Below are 21821 nucleotides of genomic sequence, written 5' to 3' on the forward strand. Positions count from 1 at the left end.
AGGATCTCTGGACAGCCAGAAGCTCATCTCTCCTCTTCCCCCAACAGCATCCAGAGGCAGAGGCAGAGCGTAAGGAGCAGGAACAGCCCTACTCCATCACAGCAACCTGAGACTAAGGGACTCCCCAAGGCCGTATTTGCATCCCTGTGTTCAACAGCCTTAGGCAGAATTCTCCATGGGTTTATAATTTTTTAATCCTCTTATACGTGCTCCCCCAAAATGTATTTCAGACATGGTTGCAGCCCTACTGGGAGAAGATGTTAAAAACCACCGGAGACTTGGTGACTCTGCAACAGGTTAGCCAATGCGTAAACCCCCAAATTCACTAATTGCTTTCCAACCCTTCACAAACAGTTTCAAGGCATGCCCATTTCAAAAGGAATAATGAAAATGGAAAGAGAAAAAAATGAAAGAAAAAGGAAAAAGAAAAAAGAAAATAAAAGAGGAAGAGGAAGAGGAAGAGGAAGAGGAAGAGGAAGAGGAAGAGGAAGAGGAAGAGGAAGAGGAAGAGGAAGAGGAAAAGGTGAATTCCCCATGCACCAGGCTTTCATCATTCTCCTTCATCCACGTGTCCTGGTGCTGGTGACTCAGTGATCAGATCCAGCTGGTCTGCAGCAGGATCTGCCTGGAGATTGCTTATCAAAGCCTGGGTCCTTTTCGTTCCTTCCCCGTTGGGTGCAGCAGAGGTCTCACCAGACGTGGCACCTCTCTACTCCAAGGCAACCCATGCTCCTCTGGGTTTGGCACTGGCATCTTCCAGGGCTTTCTGGTGAATCCAGGAGTTCTGGAGAGCCAGCACATCCCACCAGCCCACCACAGCCTGCCATGAAGACATCGGGGGCTGAGGGCTGCTCACCATGCAGGGGAATGTCCACAAGAGGGAGAGTTGGTGCCAGCCTCGGCCCTGATACCACGGAGTCGGCCCTTGGCCTCCTGAGCATAGCAGAGCCATACCTCGTGCTTCATTTCCCCCAGCAGAACTATGTCCTTCCCCTGACAATTTTTTTATCGTGTTCCCCTGTGGTCCATAAGCAATTCAGAGGGCAGCATCACCTTTATCCAAAAGGAGCCCAAGCAGCAAGTGATCCCTTTCTGGAGCTGTTCCCATCTTCTCTTCATCCACTTTTTTCCCAAAGCTATCCTGGTCAAACATCCATGTTTAGGAATATTTTGTGATCTCAGCCTCAGATCAAGTAGAACGGGTCATTTTCAATAATTAAAAAATGTTGTGCTCTGAGGCAGAGCTCCCCTGGCACCAAATTGAGGTCCACGTGGAAGCTCGCACTCAAAGAGGCTCCCAAAACCAAATCCCCAAACTTCAGCGCATTTTTCCCTAGCAGTTCAGCTACCTGCCATGCCCTTTGAAGTAATATTTTAGACTTTAATTTAAATCCTAATCCTCCTTTCTTACCTTTAGTGTCTCTCTCACTATCCACGCAGCCACGACTTCCCATCCTGTCGGTTTGTGACCACCCCTGCTCCATCCCTCCCAGCACACCACCAAGTGCCCAGTTTCACCAGTTGCCATCCCAGTGCCTGTCCCACCTGACTGGGAGCAAAGGGACCCCCCTGTTGTGCCACCAGGATGCTGCCTGCTGGCTTGCTGCCTGCCCACACCTCTCATTTAGGGAGCAAAGGGTCGGGGGAGTTTTAGCTTTCCAGAAGCCAAAAAGAAATACTTTCAGGCTGAATGAGATTGACACCAATGTTTTATTTCTCTCTCTCTCTATTTTTTTTTCCACCTATGAACTCACAAGCAAACCAGAAGCCGCGGTTTTTGCCATGTCTGCTCAGGAGTGAAATTACAACAACAGCAAGCGCTTTTCAAGTGCCTCAGTGAAGTATGAAACTTGCTCCTTCCTTTCTATCTTTACCGACGCATGCATGTACCAGCCTCCCTCCGTCCCTGCCAGAGCGTGACTTCAGGCGCCCTGGTGGCAGAAAAGCATTAACCCGCATTTGCCCCAGACCTCCAGCATTTTCCACAGCTGTGAGGACCAGGGCTCTGCTACAGGGATGCTAGGGCAGTGTCCCAGTTGTACCCATGCCAGGGGGACCTGGATGGGGATGGATGGCTCCGCATGGCCGGACACCACACAAGGTCTGCATGGCGAGGAGGACACAGCGCTGAGCAGCCCGGCCATGGAGGGCTGAAGCCTTTTCCCTCACCTCCGTGCACACAGCTGCAATATCCCAGCACATCCTGGCTTAGAAATGGATGGAGATGGTTGTCACAGCGAGGGAAGAAAAGAGGAGAGGGCATTTTGTGAAGGCCAGCTCCACAGACACGGTTTGCTCACCACCCGTGTAGTCCCATCGTGCTTAGGCAGCCAAACACTGACTTCTTGTTCGTAAATAAGAAATAAAAAAATAAATAAATGACATTTTGAAACGAAACAATCTAATTACAGAATAAATATTTAGCTTGAGATGAGCAGACAGACATTCAAACCCACTTTCTGACATGACAGATGATCCGCGCGGAGCCGTGCCGCGGGCACTGCACGCTGCTCAAACCCGATTTACAAATACACGGCGTAGCAGCAAAAATAGACACGACCCGCAAACATCGCCTCTCAGACAAACATCTCCTTTAAAACACCGTCGGGGATTTGGGTGGCAGCCGGACCTGGGAACAGCGTCCCCAACTCCGTGATGGACCCGTGCGAATGGCACCGCAACAGCACCCGCTGGTGGGGCTGGGGAATTCGGTAACTGAGCATCAAATGACCCCCATGTTTTGATATCAGGAACAGGTAAAACCACAGCGATGGCAGGGAAAATGTGAATGTGAATGGCTCCTCGCAGAAGCAATCTCTGGAGCACAAATATCGCTGAAGCTGACTTCCAGTGTGCGGTACGAGCCGTGCTTTTCAGATGGAGGTGAGGAGCAGGAGGCACCATGTGGGGTTGTGGGCAGGAGGTGATGTCCCCAAACAGAGCCCACAGCCCATCAGACCTCCCAGCAGAGGGGACCCAGTTGCCTCCCCAGTGCCGTGCTGCCATGCTACACCATCCCTGTGTCTTTCAGTCACCTTCTGACTCTACTTTTAGAGTTAGGACCACCTCCAGGCCTCCAGATTTCCCACCTGAGGGCTTGTTCTCTTTGCACGAAGCAGCTGTGACCAGGCCACCAGCAGCCAGGTCTTAGCCCTGTTCCTCAGGTTGGTGATTGGTGGCTCTTACAAGGCTGAAGAGGAGAAGCAGGTCCCGTTCCCAGTATAACCACAGGCCCTCAGCGGGGCAGCACAGCTCTGGCTCTGGAAACGGCCATCCTGCACCTGGAGAGCCAGGAGATCCTGGGATACCACAGCCCCAGGCACCTTACCATGACCTGGAGAGATGAGGGCTGGTAACACCAAGCTCTGGGACCTCTCCAAGACGTTTGCAGGAACACTGTTTAAAGAAGAGACCATTCAAAGACCACCAAAATCTGCCTTTCTGCTGCTCCTACCTCAGATCAAATGTCCGTGTGTTTTGGGCAGGGATGCTCAGAGCAGGGTAATTGAGAACTACAGGGCCCCGGAGGAGCTGTGCAGGCACGGCTGCGGGGAGGCAAGGGGGTGGCTGCACGTAGCACCTTTGGGGCCTCTCAGGATCCCTGCTAAAAGCAGAAGGGCACACGGAGCCACACGAATCCACACAAGGGCACTGGGGAATCAAACATCTCCCCTCTTCTGAAGGAAACCCAAGCGTAGGCCCACCATGCACCAAGTCCCTGCTGCCTCGCAGGGCCAACCTGGCTCTGCGCCACAGCTGCTTTGGACCATCCCCAGGTGCCATGAGCGGGGAGAGACCTGCAGGCAGGAACAGCCAAAATCCCAGCAGGGTGGGAAGCGAAGCATCAAAACCTCTCCCATAGCTCTTCTCCTCGACGGGAGGCAGCAAAGAGGACGTGGGGATGCTCCGTGAAAAGCCTCCACCAGGGGCTTGCAAGCAGGACATGGAGGCACACACACACCCCCCTGCTCGCCGAGGGTGGAGGAGGTTCCAGAGCGCTCATTTATTATTATATCATTGGGTTTTGTGGCCCACCTGGTGGGGAAGGGGGTTGATTGTCTCTTTCCATTAAGAGGACCGGGGGGAGGCCTGCCTGCCGCTCACCCCCAGCCACAACGAAAACCTCCCAAATGTTTCCCCCTGAAACGAGAAACATTTAGAAGTGTGGGCACTGAAAGAAAAACAGCAAAGAAAGCTCTCCGTGTGCCAAGGGGGGATTCACCACTGCTGGGAGAAACCCTCCCTGCTCCCTGCTGCAGGGGAACACCCCTGAGACCCTCACCCCTGCATTGCCCAGTTTGGCCCTCAGGACACCTCCAGGCTCCTCTCCCCAGCACCACTCACACCATGGCATGAACAGCACGGTGCCTCCCACCTCCTGAGGGAATAGGTTTGGGATCAGGCCAGGTTTTCCCTTTCCTCGGGTGCACCAAGTGGGAAAAGCAAAGCCCTGGTGCTTGCACCGTGCGGAGAGGTTCCTCAGCCTGCGGGCCGGGGAGGACGGGGGCACCCTTGGCAAATAACAGAGGAGGGCAGCGCTCTGCAGCACGAGGGCTCCGGCTGGGCACGAAGGCTATTTTAGCAGCGATGGAAACACGCAGGGGCTGCTGCTGCTGCTGCTGCAGGGCTCCGTGAAATCAGTGATTTCTGAGCCGAGTTCAGCTGGAGAGCGCCGCTGCTATAAAAAGCAAAGTGACTTTGCGCTTTGACGCTTCCTCCCGACACACACACACACACACACAAAGTGATTTGTGATTCAAAAGCTGAGGAATTTATCATCCAAAAGAGCCGGGGCAGAGCTGGGTGTTTACACATGGAAGAACAAGACAGGCACCGAGAGCAGATGTATTTATATCCATCCATTAATAAAGAGAAGAAAAAAAAAAAAAAAGAAAGAAAGAAAAAAAAAAAAAGCCAAGTCAACCATACCTTTGTGCTAAAGTTAGAGCACGGCACTCGGCATGTCCTTAAAAAGGCAAGAAAGTTTCCGCAAAGTGGGACAGCTGCTCCGGGTGCCCGCAGGCCGCAGCGAGGGAGCCGAGCGCCGAGGGGCTGCGAGGAGCCAGGCGAGGGCTCGCTGGGTGCAGCACGCCAAGGCAGGGCTGGGTTTGTGGGGCTGCCTCCACCAGGCAGCAGAAAAAGGACCGGCAGCACACCGGGGTTGGGGCTGGAGGCTCGCTGCGAGCCCAGGGCGAAGGGCTGGAGCTGGAGCCAGGCCCGTGGGTGGTGCAGCCGCAGTGAAGGTCGAGGCTGGGCAGCCTGAGGCATCGGAGCTCACGGGGCTGGGTGACATTTAGGAATTCCTCAGCAATAACTCACTGCAGCCAAGTCCCTCCGTCCGTCCGCGGCGCGTAGGGCTGGAGTTTTTCTCGCCTCGAGGCCCGAACGCCAGGGTGTGTTACAACCCTAGGAAAAGTCAGATCTCTGCGCCTTGTAAGGTGCTTCCAGAGAGCAGTGAATGATCCTTCTTTTGGGGGAATAAACAGATAGAGAGCTCTTTTTATAAGGACAGAAAGGAAGCGTGCAGGCAACGCTCCCTCCCACAACAGCTGCTGAGGTCTCCCATCAGAGGGATGTTCGGGCTCTCGATCCCACGGCAGTGCGGGCAACAGGAGGCCAGCAGCAAACCCCTGAGCACAGGTTGGCCCTGCTGCTGGCCTGTGGATCAGGGTTTCTCCCTGGGCATTAGGATTTGGGGTTTAAATCTTTTCACTGAGCAGTTTTGGGACCGCCGGGACCGCGGTACCTCCAGCCTTTGCAGACGCTGCCCACGCACGCCGAAACGCGTGCTGCGGCTGGTGCTCAGCCACAACCGCCTCGTGGATCATCCATTATTTATTGTTATTTACACTTGCAGAAGGGAAACGCTTTAAGCCAGCAGCACTCCTTTCCTCAACCAACCCGCAGTCTGTTCAAAGAACCGGTGTCAGCTTCCTTGGGCGAGCTCCGCTCCCGATGAGCCCGCCTTGAGCAATACGACACCTTAAAGGGCTTATTAGCCCATTCCAGGATCAGCCATTTTATTGCTTTGCCTTGAAATGAAGGCAGGTTGATACCTGCAACGCCTCTACTGCACTTTTTAAGATCACCCCTGCCTTACACCTTTGTCCCGGCACGGAGGGGGCTTCGTTTCGAGACCCCTCCCGGCTCCCCCGAACCAGCTCCTCGGTGACAATCACCCAGCCCTGACTTCCAGGCGTCTAATTTTAGCAGTTTCTGTTGAACATCCTCCCGGGTTATTGTTAGAACGAAATGAGCATCATCTGACAGGAACACGCTGCAGCTCCTCGGTAAACACCGCGGAGGAATGCTCCGGGAGCGCGCTCCTCCCCGCAGCGCTACCCACGGCCCCGCCGCCCGGGGGCACGCCGAGCCCCCTTCCCTTTGCGCCCGGAGTCCTGCAGCTCCAAAAGAATAAAATAAAAATAAAAATAATAAATAACCATGTGCTGCCCTCAACTGTATTCGGCCTGCTCCGCTGTATCATTTCACTCGGCTGTGTTTCCATAATTACTTGCAAATTGCCCACAGGGATTTATTATTTGTTATTTTTAGGATCGTTTCAGCGGAAAAGGCATCTGATTATTTGTGTATGTATCTGCACGGCACCTCTCACTTGAGGATCTCTGAGCGCTCCACGGAATATGAATGAAGCTCCCCTCATCCGCCGCGATGCTCCTTTTGCAGGCAGGACAACGGGAGCGGTGATTAAAAGCCGGGGCCGAGCTCCCGGCGGAGATTTCTGCCCGACACAAGCGCGGCGGCTTCCAGCCGGGCGCGATAACGATCAAACCCGCGCTAACGCCAGCAGCGGGAGCCCGGCTACACAGGCATGAAAGAAAAAACACCGATACTGCCACTGGAAACGGCCACGTGGCCTTCCAAGCTGACGGGTTCAAACACAGATTAGGTTTAGGGGGGGGGAAAAAGGCTCCCTATCGCACGGCAAACACCCGGCGCTTTCTGCTAATGGGCAGCGGGGAAAAGAGTGGGGTTGCTTGGAGCACGAGCACACCAGGCTGAGATTTTGCTGGTGTAGCTTGCCAAGGTTTCGCCCTTTCTTGGTGCTACGACATCTCATCCAGGCTCATTCCTCCAAGCAGCTCCCCAATTTCTTCAGGTGGTGGCCGGCGGGGAGATGGATGGCACCAGCGCGACTCACCTGGGGCACAGCAAAACAGAGAAGAGGCAGGAGGCAGCAGGGTGGTGTTTCTCTCTTTTATTTAAAAACAGTGCTTCATTACCATTTGCAAAGGGTTAGGAAGGGTTTCCCCCCTTGCTTAGAGTTTATAAAAGCCAGCAACATGATCAATAATTTATACACATGGATAGTAATACAAAAAAAAGGAATAAAAGCTAAAGATCTAACTACTCCGACCTTCACAATTCCAGCTACTTGATAATAATAGGAATAACCCAATGAATACTGTATGGTCTGAAAGCTACTATACAATATGATACTTAACGAGGGGGGGGCGGGAAGTTAGAGGCTGTCACAAAGCCCTGGGATGCAGATACTGCTTCTCCAGAGTCGGCAGGGAAATGGGACCCTGGGCAAGCGGCTCGGGCGTCCTAGGAAATGATCCAGGGGGAAGGGACCGCGTCCCGCGGGGGGACATGTCCTGCTCCCCGGCGGTACCTGGCAATGGGAGGTGCTGGGGAGGCCGCGTGTGATAGGGGCAAGTCGGTCGCTGCCTTTGGAGGTGCTGCGGCATCTCAGCCTGGCACGGAAAATCTCCAAGTCTCAAGTAGATCAGCCTGTGAGGTCAGTAAAATGCTCCGCCAGCTCCACGGCGCTCTACGGCCCCGGCTCTCCTTCGCTGTCAGCCCCAGGTTTTAGCTCCAGCTATGTACAAGCAGGATTTATCAGATTTAAAAAAAAAAAGAAAAAAAGGAAAAAAAAAAAAAAGAAACCAAAACAAATCGTATCCCCTGGGGTAAGAGAGGATTATTTCGTCACTTGATAGCGCAGCCGAACCAAGCTGCCAAAACTACACCATGCGCGCGCACACAAAATCCCGTGAACAGAAAAATAAAAATTAAAAAATTAAAAAAACAAAACAAAACATGAGCGAACCGAGACTGCTCCGGTGGGAGGCCTGATTCCTGGCTTCTGTAAGGAACTGGCTCCTGGGGGAAACAACGAGCCCCTCCAGCAGCGGAGAGCTGGCAATCTGGCAGGAGACTTACTACTGACCCACTTCAGGGAAGGAAAAAAAAAAATAAAAAATTAAAAAAAAAAAAATCAAGATGAACTGGCATTTTGCTGACTGCCAGCCAAAAAATGAGTGTTGGGGTGGACGGCTTCGGATACCAGCCATCTCCTGGTGAGATGGGGCGAGGCTTTTGGCTGGCGTGCCCTCGTCCCACCACGTGCTAAAAGGTTGTGGGGGACGCGGGTGCCGGGCCCTGCAGGCGCTCAGCCCCGTGCCCAGAGGGCAGTCGCTGCCAGAGCTTTCCAAGACCCCAAAAAATTGCCTTCCAGGGTCAGCAGCAGCAACGGAGCCGGGAGGTGGGTGTCCCCACGTCCCGCTGGGTCTGCTGCTGCTGTGTGCGCTGCAGAGGGCCGGGGGCTGCTGTCCTGCAAACTCCTGGCTAGAGGAACGTGTACCAGGGAGAAACCCCAGAGCCTGCTTGGGAAGGGCCCCATTTCGCACCCCGGCCATCGGCCTCCTGCTTGCCTGGGTGACTGTGGAGTTTTCCTTGCAGAAGAGGAGTTTGACCGGGGTGGAGAGGGTGGAGAGGGCAACCGGTAAGGTGTGTGGGGAGAGGGGGGTGGAGGGAAGAGGCTTTTCAGACATTAACATCACCAAAAATAGTGTTTTATGCAACAAAGAATCAAGTCTCACTGGTGTATACTACAAAAATGTTGGACATTTTTCCCAAGAGCATGACAAAATAAAAACACAGAGAAGTTCTACATCGGATGTTCATCGCGTTCACTAGGTTGGGTTGCTGCTTGTTGTTGGTTTTTTTTCCCCCCCCCCCCTCCCGCCCCGTCCTATATTAAAACAGTGCAAACAGGTAACACGCTTCACACATCGCCCCTCCGCACCGGGGACAGCATCCCCCGACCCCGCCAGGCCGGCAGCTGCCCACGGGCGTCCTTCCCCTTTGGAGCCAGACCCGGAGCTCGCCCCTGCTTTTCCCTTTAGCCGATTTCTAAGTGCTCCCCTAGGCGTGATCTCCTCTGCTCTCAGGGCTGGGACAGGGCTCTCGCTTTAGGGCCGGGGAAACAGACCTGGAGGAGCGCCCCGACTGCTCCCACATCGTCCTTGAGGATCACCGACAGAGCCCTGAGCATCCCAAAGCTCCCCAGCAAGCCCAGCCTGCAGCTCTCGGGCACTTCAGCAGCCGAGAAACATGGCTTTGTCTGCCCGAGCTCACCTCACGGGATCTGCACGACTGCTTCGCCTGCCACAGAGCTGCAGGAGGCTCGGACTGGGCTCCCCGCTGGCTCCAGGTCCCAAACCCCACGGGGCAGCCTGCCCAGCACGGGGACGGTCACATCGGGGTGCAGGAGCGCTGCGAGGGCGTTCCTAGCAGGGCACGCGCTACGCCAGTAGAGCTCACCTTTGTACCAGCACAACTATATATCCACACGGACAGACGGACCAGCAGATTTCCAAAGAAAAAATAATAAGAATTAAAAAAAAAAATAAAAAATTAGCACTTCAATCCAAAATTATACCGGTATTAATACGGTGTGCTGGCCAGACCTACTGCAAGACAGTACAGACAGCAACACTTCGAGGAACGTCTCGTCCTCCACACCAAGAGGAACCCCGGTGCCACCAGGCAAGGTGGCAAGCAGCAAGCTATTTGCCAGCCCGCCTCGTGCAGGTTTTCCCTTTGAAAGCCAAGCCCTGGGGACTCGCGCCTGCAGATCCATCTCCGGGACAAGCACTAGCTGCTGTCTGGGCCCGGGGTTAACTCATGAAGAGTCAATCATTTTGCATAGGGAGATATAGGCTTTGTCCTCGCTTCTCCAGAAGACAGGTACGTAACCAAGGCTTGGCTGCTCTGAACCCATCTCAAGCCAGCTCGCTGCGCCTCCGAGCGAACCCGGAGCCGCTGTTTGCCAAGAAGAAAGCGCGGCGCTGCTGCCGTGGCACAGCAGCTCCTCCAGAAACCTCGCTGCAAAGCCTCAGCTGGCGGGGAAGCTTTTGGGAGGCACGGCGCTCCGCAGAGCCAGCCGCCTCCAGCGCCCGGGCACCACGAGCGGGTGGCCGGGGACGCGGTGACAAATAACTCCGGGGCACGAGGGAAGGAGCTGGCCGGGCTCGGGGAGGCCCCAGGCTGGCTGGCGTGGAGCAGGCAGGCATCACTCAGGAGATCCTACAGCAGAGGACTGACTGCGGCCCCGCAAAGGGTGGGCGCTTCCGCACGCAAGCCCTCCGACTCTCAGGAGCCGCGGGGTGGGCTGAAGCCGCCGTGCATAGACTGCGCCGGGAGGCAGGAAGGGGCCGAGAGGGAGGCAGAGCTGGGGACGGGGACGATTGCACCGCCAGGGGCAAGGGAGGGCACGCGGGGAGGGCGAGCCCAGCTTTTTGGGGAGCCGCAGTCAGAACCAGCTGAACTGAACCGCAGGACGGGGGCAGGGGGGGCGAGCGCGACTGGTCCTACCCCCGCCTCCTCCCTCAGCTCAGCCAAAGCCCCCCGCGTGCCCCCCGTTTCCCCTCGTTTCCTAGGTTTTGTGAAAGCCCCCGACCGCCCTGTTCCCCCCTTCCCCGTTTTCAATCTAACTAAAATATTTATATACAAACAACAAAAAAAAATTGTCATAACAGCAACAAACCAAACTTTGGCTTGGAAAAAAAAAAATTAATAAAAACCAACAACAAAACCAGGAAAAAAAAAGAAACAAAAACAAAAACAACAACAACGAAAGGTGGCCAACAGGCTGGCAGTTTGGTGTCCCCTTTTTCTAGCTATTCCTCCAGAGAATCAATAGCTTTAGGGTCGCTAGCTTAACTCATGGCTTCCCCATCCTTCTCCTTTAGGTGCCTCCTCTCTGCTGCGCCCAGAGAGGCTGCGTGTTTCGCTGGGGAAGAGGAAAAAAAAACGCGTGGTTGTGCATGGCTGGGCCAGGACACCTCCTCGGGGAGCTCTGCTGGCTGACACCGCTTAGTGTTAAATGCAGGAGGTTTCCTATTCTGGTATCAGCTGGGGGTGGAGAAGAAGGCGTGCGGCAGGAGCTGGGAGAGGCTCCACCAGCGAACCCGTGCTCCAAGCAGCCCTTCTGGGGGTGAAACACTCACCCCAGTACCAAGTGAGAGAGTTGAGGCAGAGAAGTGCGGGTTTTTTTAGGCTAACACAGGGTCAGAGAGAGCACAAGAGCACCTGCCTCTGAGCATCGGGGTTGCTGGGAGCGCTCGGGGCCAGCGGCTGAGTGGGGAGGGCTGGAGAGCGGCAGCTCCCCGCCGCAGCACTGCTCCTGCCGCCAGCTAAAAAGCCAGCTCTGTAACCCAGCCAGATCGCTGCTGGTGAGAGCAGAAGGGGGACGGTCTCGGGAGTCGTGGAGTCCTCCCCTGAACGGTCTCTCCTCTTCCAAATCTTATCATATGTAGTGTCAATACGGACCCGGCAGCCCAGGGGCGTCAGCTTTCTATGGCAGGCTGAGCAAAACGGCCCCGGGGTTTGCAACGTGGCTCTGTGAGGGCCCTGGATACAGCTTGTGGTGGGACGTTCCTATGAATTCAGAGCTTGTGCAAGCCGCTTCTGCCTCCCCTCAACCTCCGGACCTAAACAAAACTACCTCAGGATCACGCTTGGATGTACACGACACTCTTCCCCCGCCACGAACCCACATGCGTGACCCTCACCTCAGCAGCTTATACATGACTCGTTTGTCTCGCTCGTGTTATTTGGAACAGGTCACTTGCAGTAGTGCCTAAGCAGCTCAGGATGAGCAGGAGGAGAGAGACCTCGCGGGCTGGACCTCGGCGTGCCCGAACACGGCTCTGATGCTTGAGTCTTCAGCCCCAGCTTTCTTCATCATCGAGGCCTCACCGCCGCCTTGTCGCCGCTCACTGTTCGCAGCAGAGGTGCTCTGTGGGGTGGTGCATTGCGGCTGCCACTCCTCGAGGAAGAGAGGGAGGAAGGGGACAGCAAGGGAGAAAGATCTTGAAAAGGAGGATGTGAAACTAAGGTAATTACAGCCACCAGCAATGGACAACAATCAGCTAGAGTAAGTTGTGTGTAGGGGGAAGATCATCCTCCGCAAAAAAACTCCTTTCAAAGTCTCGTCCCCTATACAGCGGGTAACAGCCAAAGTCTTTGGGCAGGTTGAGGAAATCTTCTCTTGCCAAGTCTAAAGTCCTGATACTGCTGAAACTGTCCCAGACCTGTGCGCGTCAGATGGTGATAAAAAACGAGGAAAGTCTCTGCATTTCCCCCTTTTTCCGCGTGTAAATGACTATTTCCCACCAGCATTTAGGTCCCAGCCACAGCCAGGGAGTGCTTCCTTCTGCAGACCAGAAACACAGCAGGTGGAGACTTCTCCCTCACGTCCTCCTGTCTCCCAGGCACCAAGCACCAGACCCAGGGAAGTAACTCTGTCTGTGTGTTCCTGATTAATTGCATGATATTCGGTTTCTAACAGCTTTCCTTAACGCTAATCGCCTTTTCCGTGATTGGTAGGATAAGCTATGCACCAACATACAGACACGGAAATGCATTATTTTTTACCACAGTTTAAAAAAAAAAAAAAAAAAAGGAAAACAACCAAAAAAATAAAACAACCAAAAAAAAAAAAAAAGCACAATCTTTGGAACAAAAGAATTAAAGGCAGAAATTTAAAGGAAAAAAAATACATATTCAAAGAACATAGTGAGGTATAAAAAAGTATTTTCTCTTTTGTTTTTTGTTTTTCCTCCTCATCTTGCTATAGAGTTCCTCTACTAGTAAATATTGCAATAGCCAGGCCTCATGAACTGGGGGGGCTGTCCCACTTGCAGGGGGCTCACGTCACTTCAGTAGGGGGCAAATCGGCTGTAGCCACCTCGGTATAAACTCGCCTGTAGAAATTAAAGGAGAAGAGAAGAGGTTGTTAGGTAGCGAACCTGGAAGAAACCTTCCGGGGCAGTGCCCAAACGCTCTCAGAAGGATTAATGGAAGTGTCCTGGCACTGACCCGCAACCATCAGTCCCCCTAAGGAGTAAGAGAGGAGAACTCTGCCTGCAAAAACCAAAAAACATAGCTCTGGAGGACGTGCTCACAGCTGGAGGTGAACTTTGGCAAGCCCAAGTCACAGGGAGTTCAGTACCAGAGGCGGGACTCACAGGTCATAACCTCTGAGCCAGCTGTCTAGACTGACTTTTTGGATAGCAGACACACACTTCCAGGATGCTCTTCACCTCACCTTAAGGTGGAGATCTAAAACAGACACGATGACCTGGTATCCTAGAAATCCCTGCTTTTCCTTCACTGACCCTAACGGGAATGCGCGTGATGCGCTGAGCCCAAAGGGAGGTGCTCCACTGCAGCCAGCTGTATGTGGGTGTCTTTTCCTCCACGCACATTTGCGTTGCAGCCTTTGCAGCAACACAGCTCCTGCACTGGCTGGAAGCAGATGGGCAAGCATGTGTTTTCAGCAAGCTGTGCCGCTCCCGTCCTATGCCAATATACCTCATCCCTGCCCTTGTGTAACTCCTGCTGGCAGGCAGGACGCCGCATCCTTCCGCTGGTGGAAGAGGGAACCGAGTGGAGCAGCTTTGCTGCAAGATGTCACAAGAACAACTTATTCCCTCGCTTTCCCTTGGGCTGATTTCTCATCGTGCAACAGAGCTCTAAAGGGTTCTTAATTAAGTTAATGAAAAAGGCAAGAAAGGATGTCCGGCATCTCCAGCCACTGCTGGTTCTTGCTCTATCCATCTCCTTGATATGGTTATACCGAGTCAGCAATGACATTCTGGCTCCTGATGTGTTTGGTCATCCTTCAACCTCCTCCTTTGTACAAGATGTACAAGACTAAATGGTATCTGGTCTCCTATAACCCAGCTCCTTTCCTAGAGCGCACAGACAGACACAGGAATGCAGAATGGGGAGCCAGCACTGCAGCTAAGGACCTCCTCCCTCAGTGGACAGGTATTTCTGGATAGAGTTTTGGTCCCTGATACACACCGTGAGCAGCTGATGCCCGTGCTAGGAATGAGAAACAGCACAAGGAAGAAAATCTCAACTTACCACAGCGCCAACTCCGTAGCTAGCGGCAGGGGCAAGGGCATGGTAAGGATCTGCTGTGTACACCCTGCCATAACTGAAGAGAGGGAGAAAACATGAGAGAAAAAAAAAAAAAAAAAAAAGTCACTTTGGAGGGGCAGAGAAACAGCCTTCTGACCACGGGCGATGGAGGAAGCAGCATGCCCTTCTACACACATGTATGCACACATGCACACACATGCACACAGGCAGCCCCTCTCCGCAGAGAGCCGATGGGCATGCTGCCATGCACCGTATGAGATGGGCAGGGACCGGCCTGCGAGGAGGAAGGTGGCAGAAGCCGTGAGCTCAACCTGTAGGAAAGAGGTCAGCGCCTTGGCGAGACGGTTAGTGCATCCCTTACCTCGAGCGATGCAATTTGGGAGGAGGGCGGCTGCTGGTGCTAGTGCTACTGGCACGGTAGCAGCTGCTAAGTGGAGAGCAGCAAAGGGGTTCTCCAGCATGAGGAGGGAGCATGAACTTTAACGCTCTGACATGCGCAGATTAAAGATTAAAACACAGCCTTAGTGCACGGGAGATAACAAATCTTAAGGCAAGCACTCTGATGATGATAACCCTCTGCATTTACGCAGGACTACATGTTAAAACGCCCGAGAGTACTGGACGAGCTGAACCCTTCTTACTTCATGGATGGGGAGAGAAATGCACCCAGCGATGGAACGACCTGCTCAGAGTCACAGAGCAAGGAGCTAGCGATGCAAACCAGGTCTCTCAACTCTGAGGCCGTAAGCACACTGCCTCCTGTGCCCAGAGAACCACCAGGATAAAGGAAGAGGCCAGGATTTGTGCCAGCCCACACAGACCGGAGGGCAACAGCGCCCCAGGAGCAGAGAGAGACAAGTCGTGCACTCGAATCTTTCACGTTGGGTTGTGCATGCAAGTGTGCACGTGCGAGTGCAAGTAAGACAAAGAAACGGGGAAAGTAGAAGTACTGTAATGGATCAATGCTCCTCGAACCTCCAAGCACAGCAAGCTAGCCCCCGGGGATGCCTCCCCCTTACATACCCATCGCTGTAAGCTGCTGCAGCGGCTGCAGCGGCCGTGGCTGCTGTTGCAGTAGCAGGCTGTGCATATCTGTAGGCTGCGTATCCACCCTGCAGGAGAGAAGAGAACTGACTTTACAGATACCTGTCCACCCACGCAGAGCCAAAAAAAAAAAAAAAATTTGAAAAAAGAAAAAAAGAAAGAAAAAAAAGGAATCACACACATCACAAGGAGAGGAAGTGTTTCAAACTGCATCAGCTCCCATGTCTTATCTAGCACAAGCATCGCCCATTAACTCCTATCTCCCTTTGCTCAGAAGGACTAAGGAGGCTCTTCCATTTCCCAGTTTAGTGCAAGGAATAAACTGAAGTAAGCCTGGGCATGGTGATATCCCTGTAGGAAACTAAATTTGGCATGGAGGAATGGAAAATCAGAAGAGAGCTGAAATACTGTATGCAATGTAATTTCTATGTCCCCTTCCTCTTACGCTGGGGAAATCAGAGGTGGGCATTTTCTGTGAAGCATGTATTTTAGAAAGGGCATCATTCAGAGGAGCTCCTGCTTTTTTTTCTCCTTTGTCTCTTTTCTAAGCCTGGGAGACCCCAAAGGCTAGAATTTCTTTTGGTTCAGATGCATAAAAGCATCAATAGTCAGAGAAGCCAAAAAGCAATCAGTAAAAGAAGGTCAGAAAAGTCAATCTCTGGTGGTCTAAAGGGCTGCCAACAAGCAAATTGACACAGATACCAACCGGAGCATTCTCCTCTCCCTCAGAGTAAGAAAGAAACAGGTTGGGGGAAATTACGTCTGAGCAGACCGTACTGCTGCTGCATTTACACCTATGTTACACATCTGTAGTAAAGCTCTTTAAAATGCTTGCACTGGGAAGAGGCAGATCCTAAATATGTAGTTTCAGCTGAGCTGGCAAAACATAAATCCTGGCCCAGAGGAAGGCTTGCAAGTGTCCTACCACAATTCCCACCAACAGAGGAAGCCCAGGCTCAGCCCCACGGCTCCGTGCAGCTCGCAGTAACGAGGGACGGATGCCTGCCACCTCGCAGACCGGGAGCTAAGGCTGCGTGGCAGTCACGACAGAGCTCTGAAGCCCAGGTTAGATCTTCCCTGACTGTATGCTTCTGAACACGTTTCTGTAAACTCTATGGGGGAGCAATGGTAAATGAACCGTGGCTTTGATTTGCCAGAAACACAATGAGCCATAAATAACATCAGAAAACTCCAGATTGCTTCTGGCTTTTTTTTTTTTTTCCCTTTTAAGTGACATTTCAAGAGTTGGAAGGACCAGAAGGCAGGCTTATGCTCTTTACCTCCAGAATCAGCTCAAAATATCTCCACCGCTTTTTCCCCTATAAATCTTACGGCTGTATGTAACTAAGAGGACAAGATCAGCTCCACTGCAGGGCAGACTTTGTCTTGGCTCAGCAGCGCTGTTTGGGTCTAGACAGCCTTTAAAATAGAAGTCACGATTTCAACTTCATTTTGGTTGCCCTTGTGGGACTGCCCCCACGACGGCTTGCATGCTACCCCAAACATACCTGGGGACGGTTTCTTACTCTGGAGGAGAGGGACTTGCAGAGCTTTTAATCTTCTAGTTAATAGAACACAGTAAGGCAAATAATCACCTGTGAAACATCACCACATTGCTTGAAAGGAACGTTGTGTCATGGTTTTGTCCCCCTTACCTAGTGGTTTCAATCCCTGCCCTTCAGATTGATGTTCTGGGGAGGTTTTGGCTTCTTTCTGGCACGCTACTGCTGTGCCACCACTACCTCCACCTCCAAAACATGACAGAGACAAGGGGAACAAGGGGGCAATCCAAATGAAACCTTCACCGACCTCACCAAATTAGGAGCTTGTGGCGTTTCCTTAAGCTCGTGACCTTCCTAAACTCTTCATGTGGTCTGTCACTTGGGCACGGCGTGGAAGACATTTCCCCTTGGTGCTGTCCTTCGGCAGGGCAGGCTGCTGCAGCCCCCCCCGATTCCCACCCTCTCTCCCACCTACCAGCCACATTTCACATCCGAAGCCGTTCCAAAACGTGACTGGCACAGGCCCTACACATGGCAGCGAGATGCAGTTTGAAACCAGAAAAGGGTTATCATGTAATTCTCGTTTAACTCACGTCTCTCGTAAAGGAAAACAAAACCAAAATAAAAGAAAAAGAGAAAAGAAAAAAAAAAAAAAGAAAAAAAGAAAAGGGTTGGAATCAGGTGTGGGAAGGGGGAGGGGGAGGGATGGCGTAACATTTATTAATCAAAATTAAAAACTAAGCATGCTGACATCTGGAGCTAGAACAACCAGCAAAGTCACCACGTTCAGACTCATATTGGCTAGTTTCTATCCATCCCAGCATTCTCTTGGGACAGCAGTTCGCCCTAGGCTCTACCACAAGCTCAGTGAAGTACACAGCCTCAAGTACTAGAGCGTGCAGCCACAACAACCTGCTATTACGGAAACAGTCAGTCACCACTGGAGTTAACATTCCAACCTCGACGACTCCCCGCAGCCTCCCGCCCTCGCCCCCCCGCCCCCGGGATGGCTCCCACCCTAGCCCTGTCCCACACCACGATGTTAATAATTATAACAAGCAATAACCCATCTGTTATATCAGAGAAGGGAACAGAGACTCCACTGAGAGATTTAGAGCGGGATGTTAACATTTCTTCAGTCGACTGCACAACAAACGAAAAAGAAAAAAAAAGAAAAAAAAAGAAAAACAGAAAAAATAAAAAAACAAAAAACAGGAGAAATAATTCATTGGAGAAATGAAGTTAAGAAATAGCTGACGTGTATTGCTTTTTAACCATGCACTGATGCAAAATTGAAGCTACTGTTAATTTAAAAAAAATGTCACGGGATAGGGGTACACACTCCCGGGCAGGGCCGCTCGGCTCCAAGCGGCCTGCAAAGCCTACTCGTGTGTACTCCAAATAAAACCAAAAATGGGGATTATAATGGCCATGGTACGTTCCTGTCACAGGAGCAATGAGTGAGGACAGCTGGGGGATTTCTGAGACGGGAATGTGTTTAGCGTGACCAGCAGGTCCACCGAAACAGGGTGAAGGCCGGAGGAGGGCAGTTGCAGCGAGCACTCCTCCTGAGTCCACAAACGCTTTCACCAGGCTGTGCAGGTCACCTCACCCAGCTGACGCTCCTGTTCTCCTTAACCCGGGACCCAGGTGGACTTCCCTCAATGCATCTCCAGCCCTACTCAGCTTGCCCAATGCCCCAGGTGCTTTCTCCTGCCCTCCCTGCTCACACAGAACTGTAACTGGTAGGCAAAGCTCATCCGTCACCTCAGCTACAAGGTCCTACCGCCCCTAGTGATTTCTGATGCCACTCACTCCAGGTACTCTCGTTAAGTATGAACTGTATCAGAGTAGAGCATCCTCACCCACCATGAGCAATCGTGTTTCCCAATAAAAGAAGAAATAATTTTTAAAAGGCCCTTGGCTAGCTGCACCACGCTCCTCCAGACTGCAACAGAAGACACCATCGAGTGGCATTGTGCAAGAAACCCAGGACAGCTGCGCAACCTCCCCACTCCATCTATTTAAGTGAAGCCATCCCACAGGGACAGGTTTACCCGTCTAGGCTCAGTCTAAAATCTTTAGCCTTGTCTCAAAGGAGATGGATGTGTCTGAGCTTCTTGCAAAGACGTTAGCTCAGAGACATTTCTGTCAATGGGGACAGTTTAAAAACAGCCTTATGCATTTTTACTGGGCCAGTCGACAACCAAAAGGACTGTCTCAAACAAGACGGGCTCTTTCTGGTACAGTCTTTTGGATTGTGTGGGGAGCAGGTGAGAGAGGTGAACACAACTCTAAGTGCTGCTTATCCTAATTTAAGTTCTCCTTCTCTTGTTATCCTGCCGGTGTTGCTGGGGCTGTGCTGAACCCCTTTTCCCATGAGAACGTGTAGAGAGCCCGAGCCTATAGATCTCAATTGGCAAACAACCGGATTTGCTCAGGTGTTCACAAGAGCCCAAATTTCAAATGACTCTTCGGTGATATTATCATCCTTGGCTCATCAGTGAAGCAAGAAAACATTTTTTTAATCCCTTCTTTAACATTAGCTGATAGCATTCTCAATAATGCGTTATTTCAGGGAAACAAACCTGGGAAAACAAGATATATCGGAAGCTGCAATCCCAATTTAGAGCAGCATTCCAATTACTGAACGTGTTAACGCAAATAAATGAGCACGTAAAGGCTGCACAGTTCAGCACAAAATAAGTCCCATCTTCTCTTCTACTCTTTGTGTCCATATTATCTGACAACGCAATGGGAACGTGAGGAAATCCAAACCTACAGCTTACTCTGTCGGTGTATCCTATGACCATAAGCCTCCCTTTTCTTCTTCCCTTGCTGCCTCAGGCAGGTGCACAAAGCATGTTGCTGGCACCCTTTACTCGATGCCACGAGCATTCCCATACCCTTGGAGCAATGTGCAACTCATGGTACCAGTTGGACACATTTGACCACCTGCCAGTTTAGACGGAGAGCCCGGTTTGGGGATCTTTCAATTTGTCGTGACTTGAGTGTGCCTTCTCCACCCCTACAGTGCCCTAGAGCAGAAGTTAAGAAGCAGAGAGGGCCAGAACCGTTTCCAGTATTTTTGGATTAGAAGGGGTGGCATACGTGCACCAGGAATGAGCATGAATGAATTAAAAGAGGTGACAGGACAACAGCGTCCATTGCAGCAGGTGCTTCTACATGGTAATGGGACAAGCATGACCTTGTTAACCCTTCCGTTGAATTTACGTATACACAGTTTTCGAATGAAATGCCACTCGGTGTGAAATCTGGACACACGCCGCCCTGCTACGGCGGGGGCTTGGCTCACACGGGAGTCTGCGCTGCCCTAAAAAAGCCTCTGTTCCCATCTCCAATGTGGTGCTGGAATGGTTAGTATAATTCAGTTTTTTCCACTGCAATCCACAATCTGATCGGTTGGCAGGTCACACTGGCACTCCTACCTGAGGTATTTTAGCGCTAATGATTGGTTCCTGTAAGACTATTCTATAACAGAACACAGGAAGAGCAGTTCAAAAAAACACAGCTGTGGAAAGAAACAATCATACAAACAGCCCGCGGCGGGGCTCACCAGCCTTTTCTTTCCGGCGGATGCAAGCACGCTTTTCACAGGCAGGAGTGGTCTTCACACAGGTGGTTTGTTTTGTTTTGTTTTGTTTTTTGTTTGTTTTTTTTCTCCCCCCCCCAGCCCCAGATTGACCCCATTGTAGAGGAATGAGAACCCTTCTTAGGATCCGAAATGATGCCCTCTGCGGCCTGGGGCTGGTTGTTTTATGGATTCAGGTGTCCTGCCAGAGTGGGATGCATCCAACAAGAGGTGGAATGCCTTCTTCAGAGAAGGCGCGGCTAGCAGGATGGTTGCCCCAGGACAGAAAAAAGGAGTGAGGAAGAGGAGGAGGAGGAAAACGAGAAATCGGTGCGTAGTACTTATGCAGAAAAAGCAGCCCAAACTCGGGACATGTCCCCTTCATCTTGCCTACCGCTAACTACTCCTTCCTAGCTCAGGGTCATTTCCACCCTGAAGCCCTAAGGGAACCTCAGTTTAATTTTCCCCCTAAACCAGCCAGAAAGGGCTAAACCTAACAGAAGAGCCCTCTGCCTTTCCTTCCACAGATCAGCACTGCACATCAGTGGGGCACGGGGATGCTGCACTCCTTCTACGTGTGCCAATGAGCAAATCGCTTGGAAGGGTAACTTCACATCAGGATTATGATTTTTTATTTTTTTTTCTGAGCTCTGTTGGAGGGCAGCAACAACACAGGAAAACACAGCACCACCTCCCTGGATGAGCACCCTGTCCTGCCGTCCTGCTTTCTCACAGTGAGACCTAAACCACTGGAAGCAAAGTCGCCAGAAGGTCACCACGCAGTTTTAACCTGCCTTGGAGGCTCGGCTCTGCGTTACGTGATGCTACCACACGGCAGCACCAAGTTTTCTGGTGGGTTATGGGGCTTCTTCATTGCTGAAGTCCCTGTCTTTACAACACGCTAGATAAGCATCTCGTCCCCATCAGCAATGGAAGCTCTGAAGGAGCTTTCTGAAAAGGAACAGGGAGTAACCCCAGCCAGTTTTCCACTTCAACATGACAACCTTTTATATGCCATACTCTGAGGGAAGAGGCACTAAGCAGAAGGTATTGCTCATTTGCTTGCCTGCTGTAGAAAACTCAGTGCTCTGTCGAGCTAGTGTTCTAGGATTGAGATGGGAGAACCCAAAACTCTCATGTAGCCCTTGACAGCATTTAATACAGGAACACTTGATTACGCAGGTCAAATTTTGAGGGATGTGCACACACTGGCGTACGTAAGAATGAAGAAATGCACCCAAAACGTCTACGTGTAGAGAGTACAGCTTCTGACTGCTGTAAACTATGATGGGCAAAGTGCCTTTATAAGACCTGACCCTCCATATAAGCCAAGAAAATCCAACAGCTAATTCCATCCATTATCTTCAGTCTAACCCCTCAGGGTCCTCTTCATAAACGTCAGGAGCAGCAACTTCAAAGGAGCAGGGACGTGAAATCCATGCTGACAACCATGCCACTACCAATACAAAGCATCCCCA

General features: G+C 51.9%; 1 protein-coding gene across 23 annotated transcripts in view; it reads right to left on the minus strand.

Annotated features, from left to right (window-relative positions):
* Positions 1 to 7028: 7028 nt before the first annotated feature.
* Positions 7029 to 21821, minus strand: part of RBFOX2 (RNA binding fox-1 homolog 2) — a 157873-nt gene continuing 143080 nt past the window's right edge. For 8 of the 23 annotated variants that reach the window (XM_084300266.1, XM_084300254.1, XM_084300259.1 and 5 more), the window contains 4 exons: positions 20201 to 20243; positions 15229 to 15317; positions 14188 to 14260; positions 7205 to 13019 (listed from right to left, as the gene is read on the minus strand). In XM_084300266.1, coding sequence (XP_084156392.1) covers positions 12975 to 13019; positions 14188 to 14260; positions 15229 to 15317; positions 20201 to 20243 — 250 coding nt within the window. In that variant the 3' untranslated portion in view covers positions 7205 to 12974. Of the gene's footprint in view, positions 7163 to 7204; positions 13020 to 14187; positions 14261 to 15228; positions 15318 to 17817; positions 17895 to 20200; positions 20284 to 21821 lie in introns of those variants that run through there. The other 15 variants (XM_084300267.1, XM_084300264.1, XM_084300265.1 and 12 more) reach the window with 10 other exon arrangements.

The sequence above is a fragment of the Netta rufina genome (assembly GCF_964035555.1).
Source record: "Netta rufina genome assembly, chromosome: 1".
Lineage (NCBI taxonomy): Eukaryota > Metazoa > Chordata > Aves > Anseriformes > Anatidae > Netta > Netta rufina.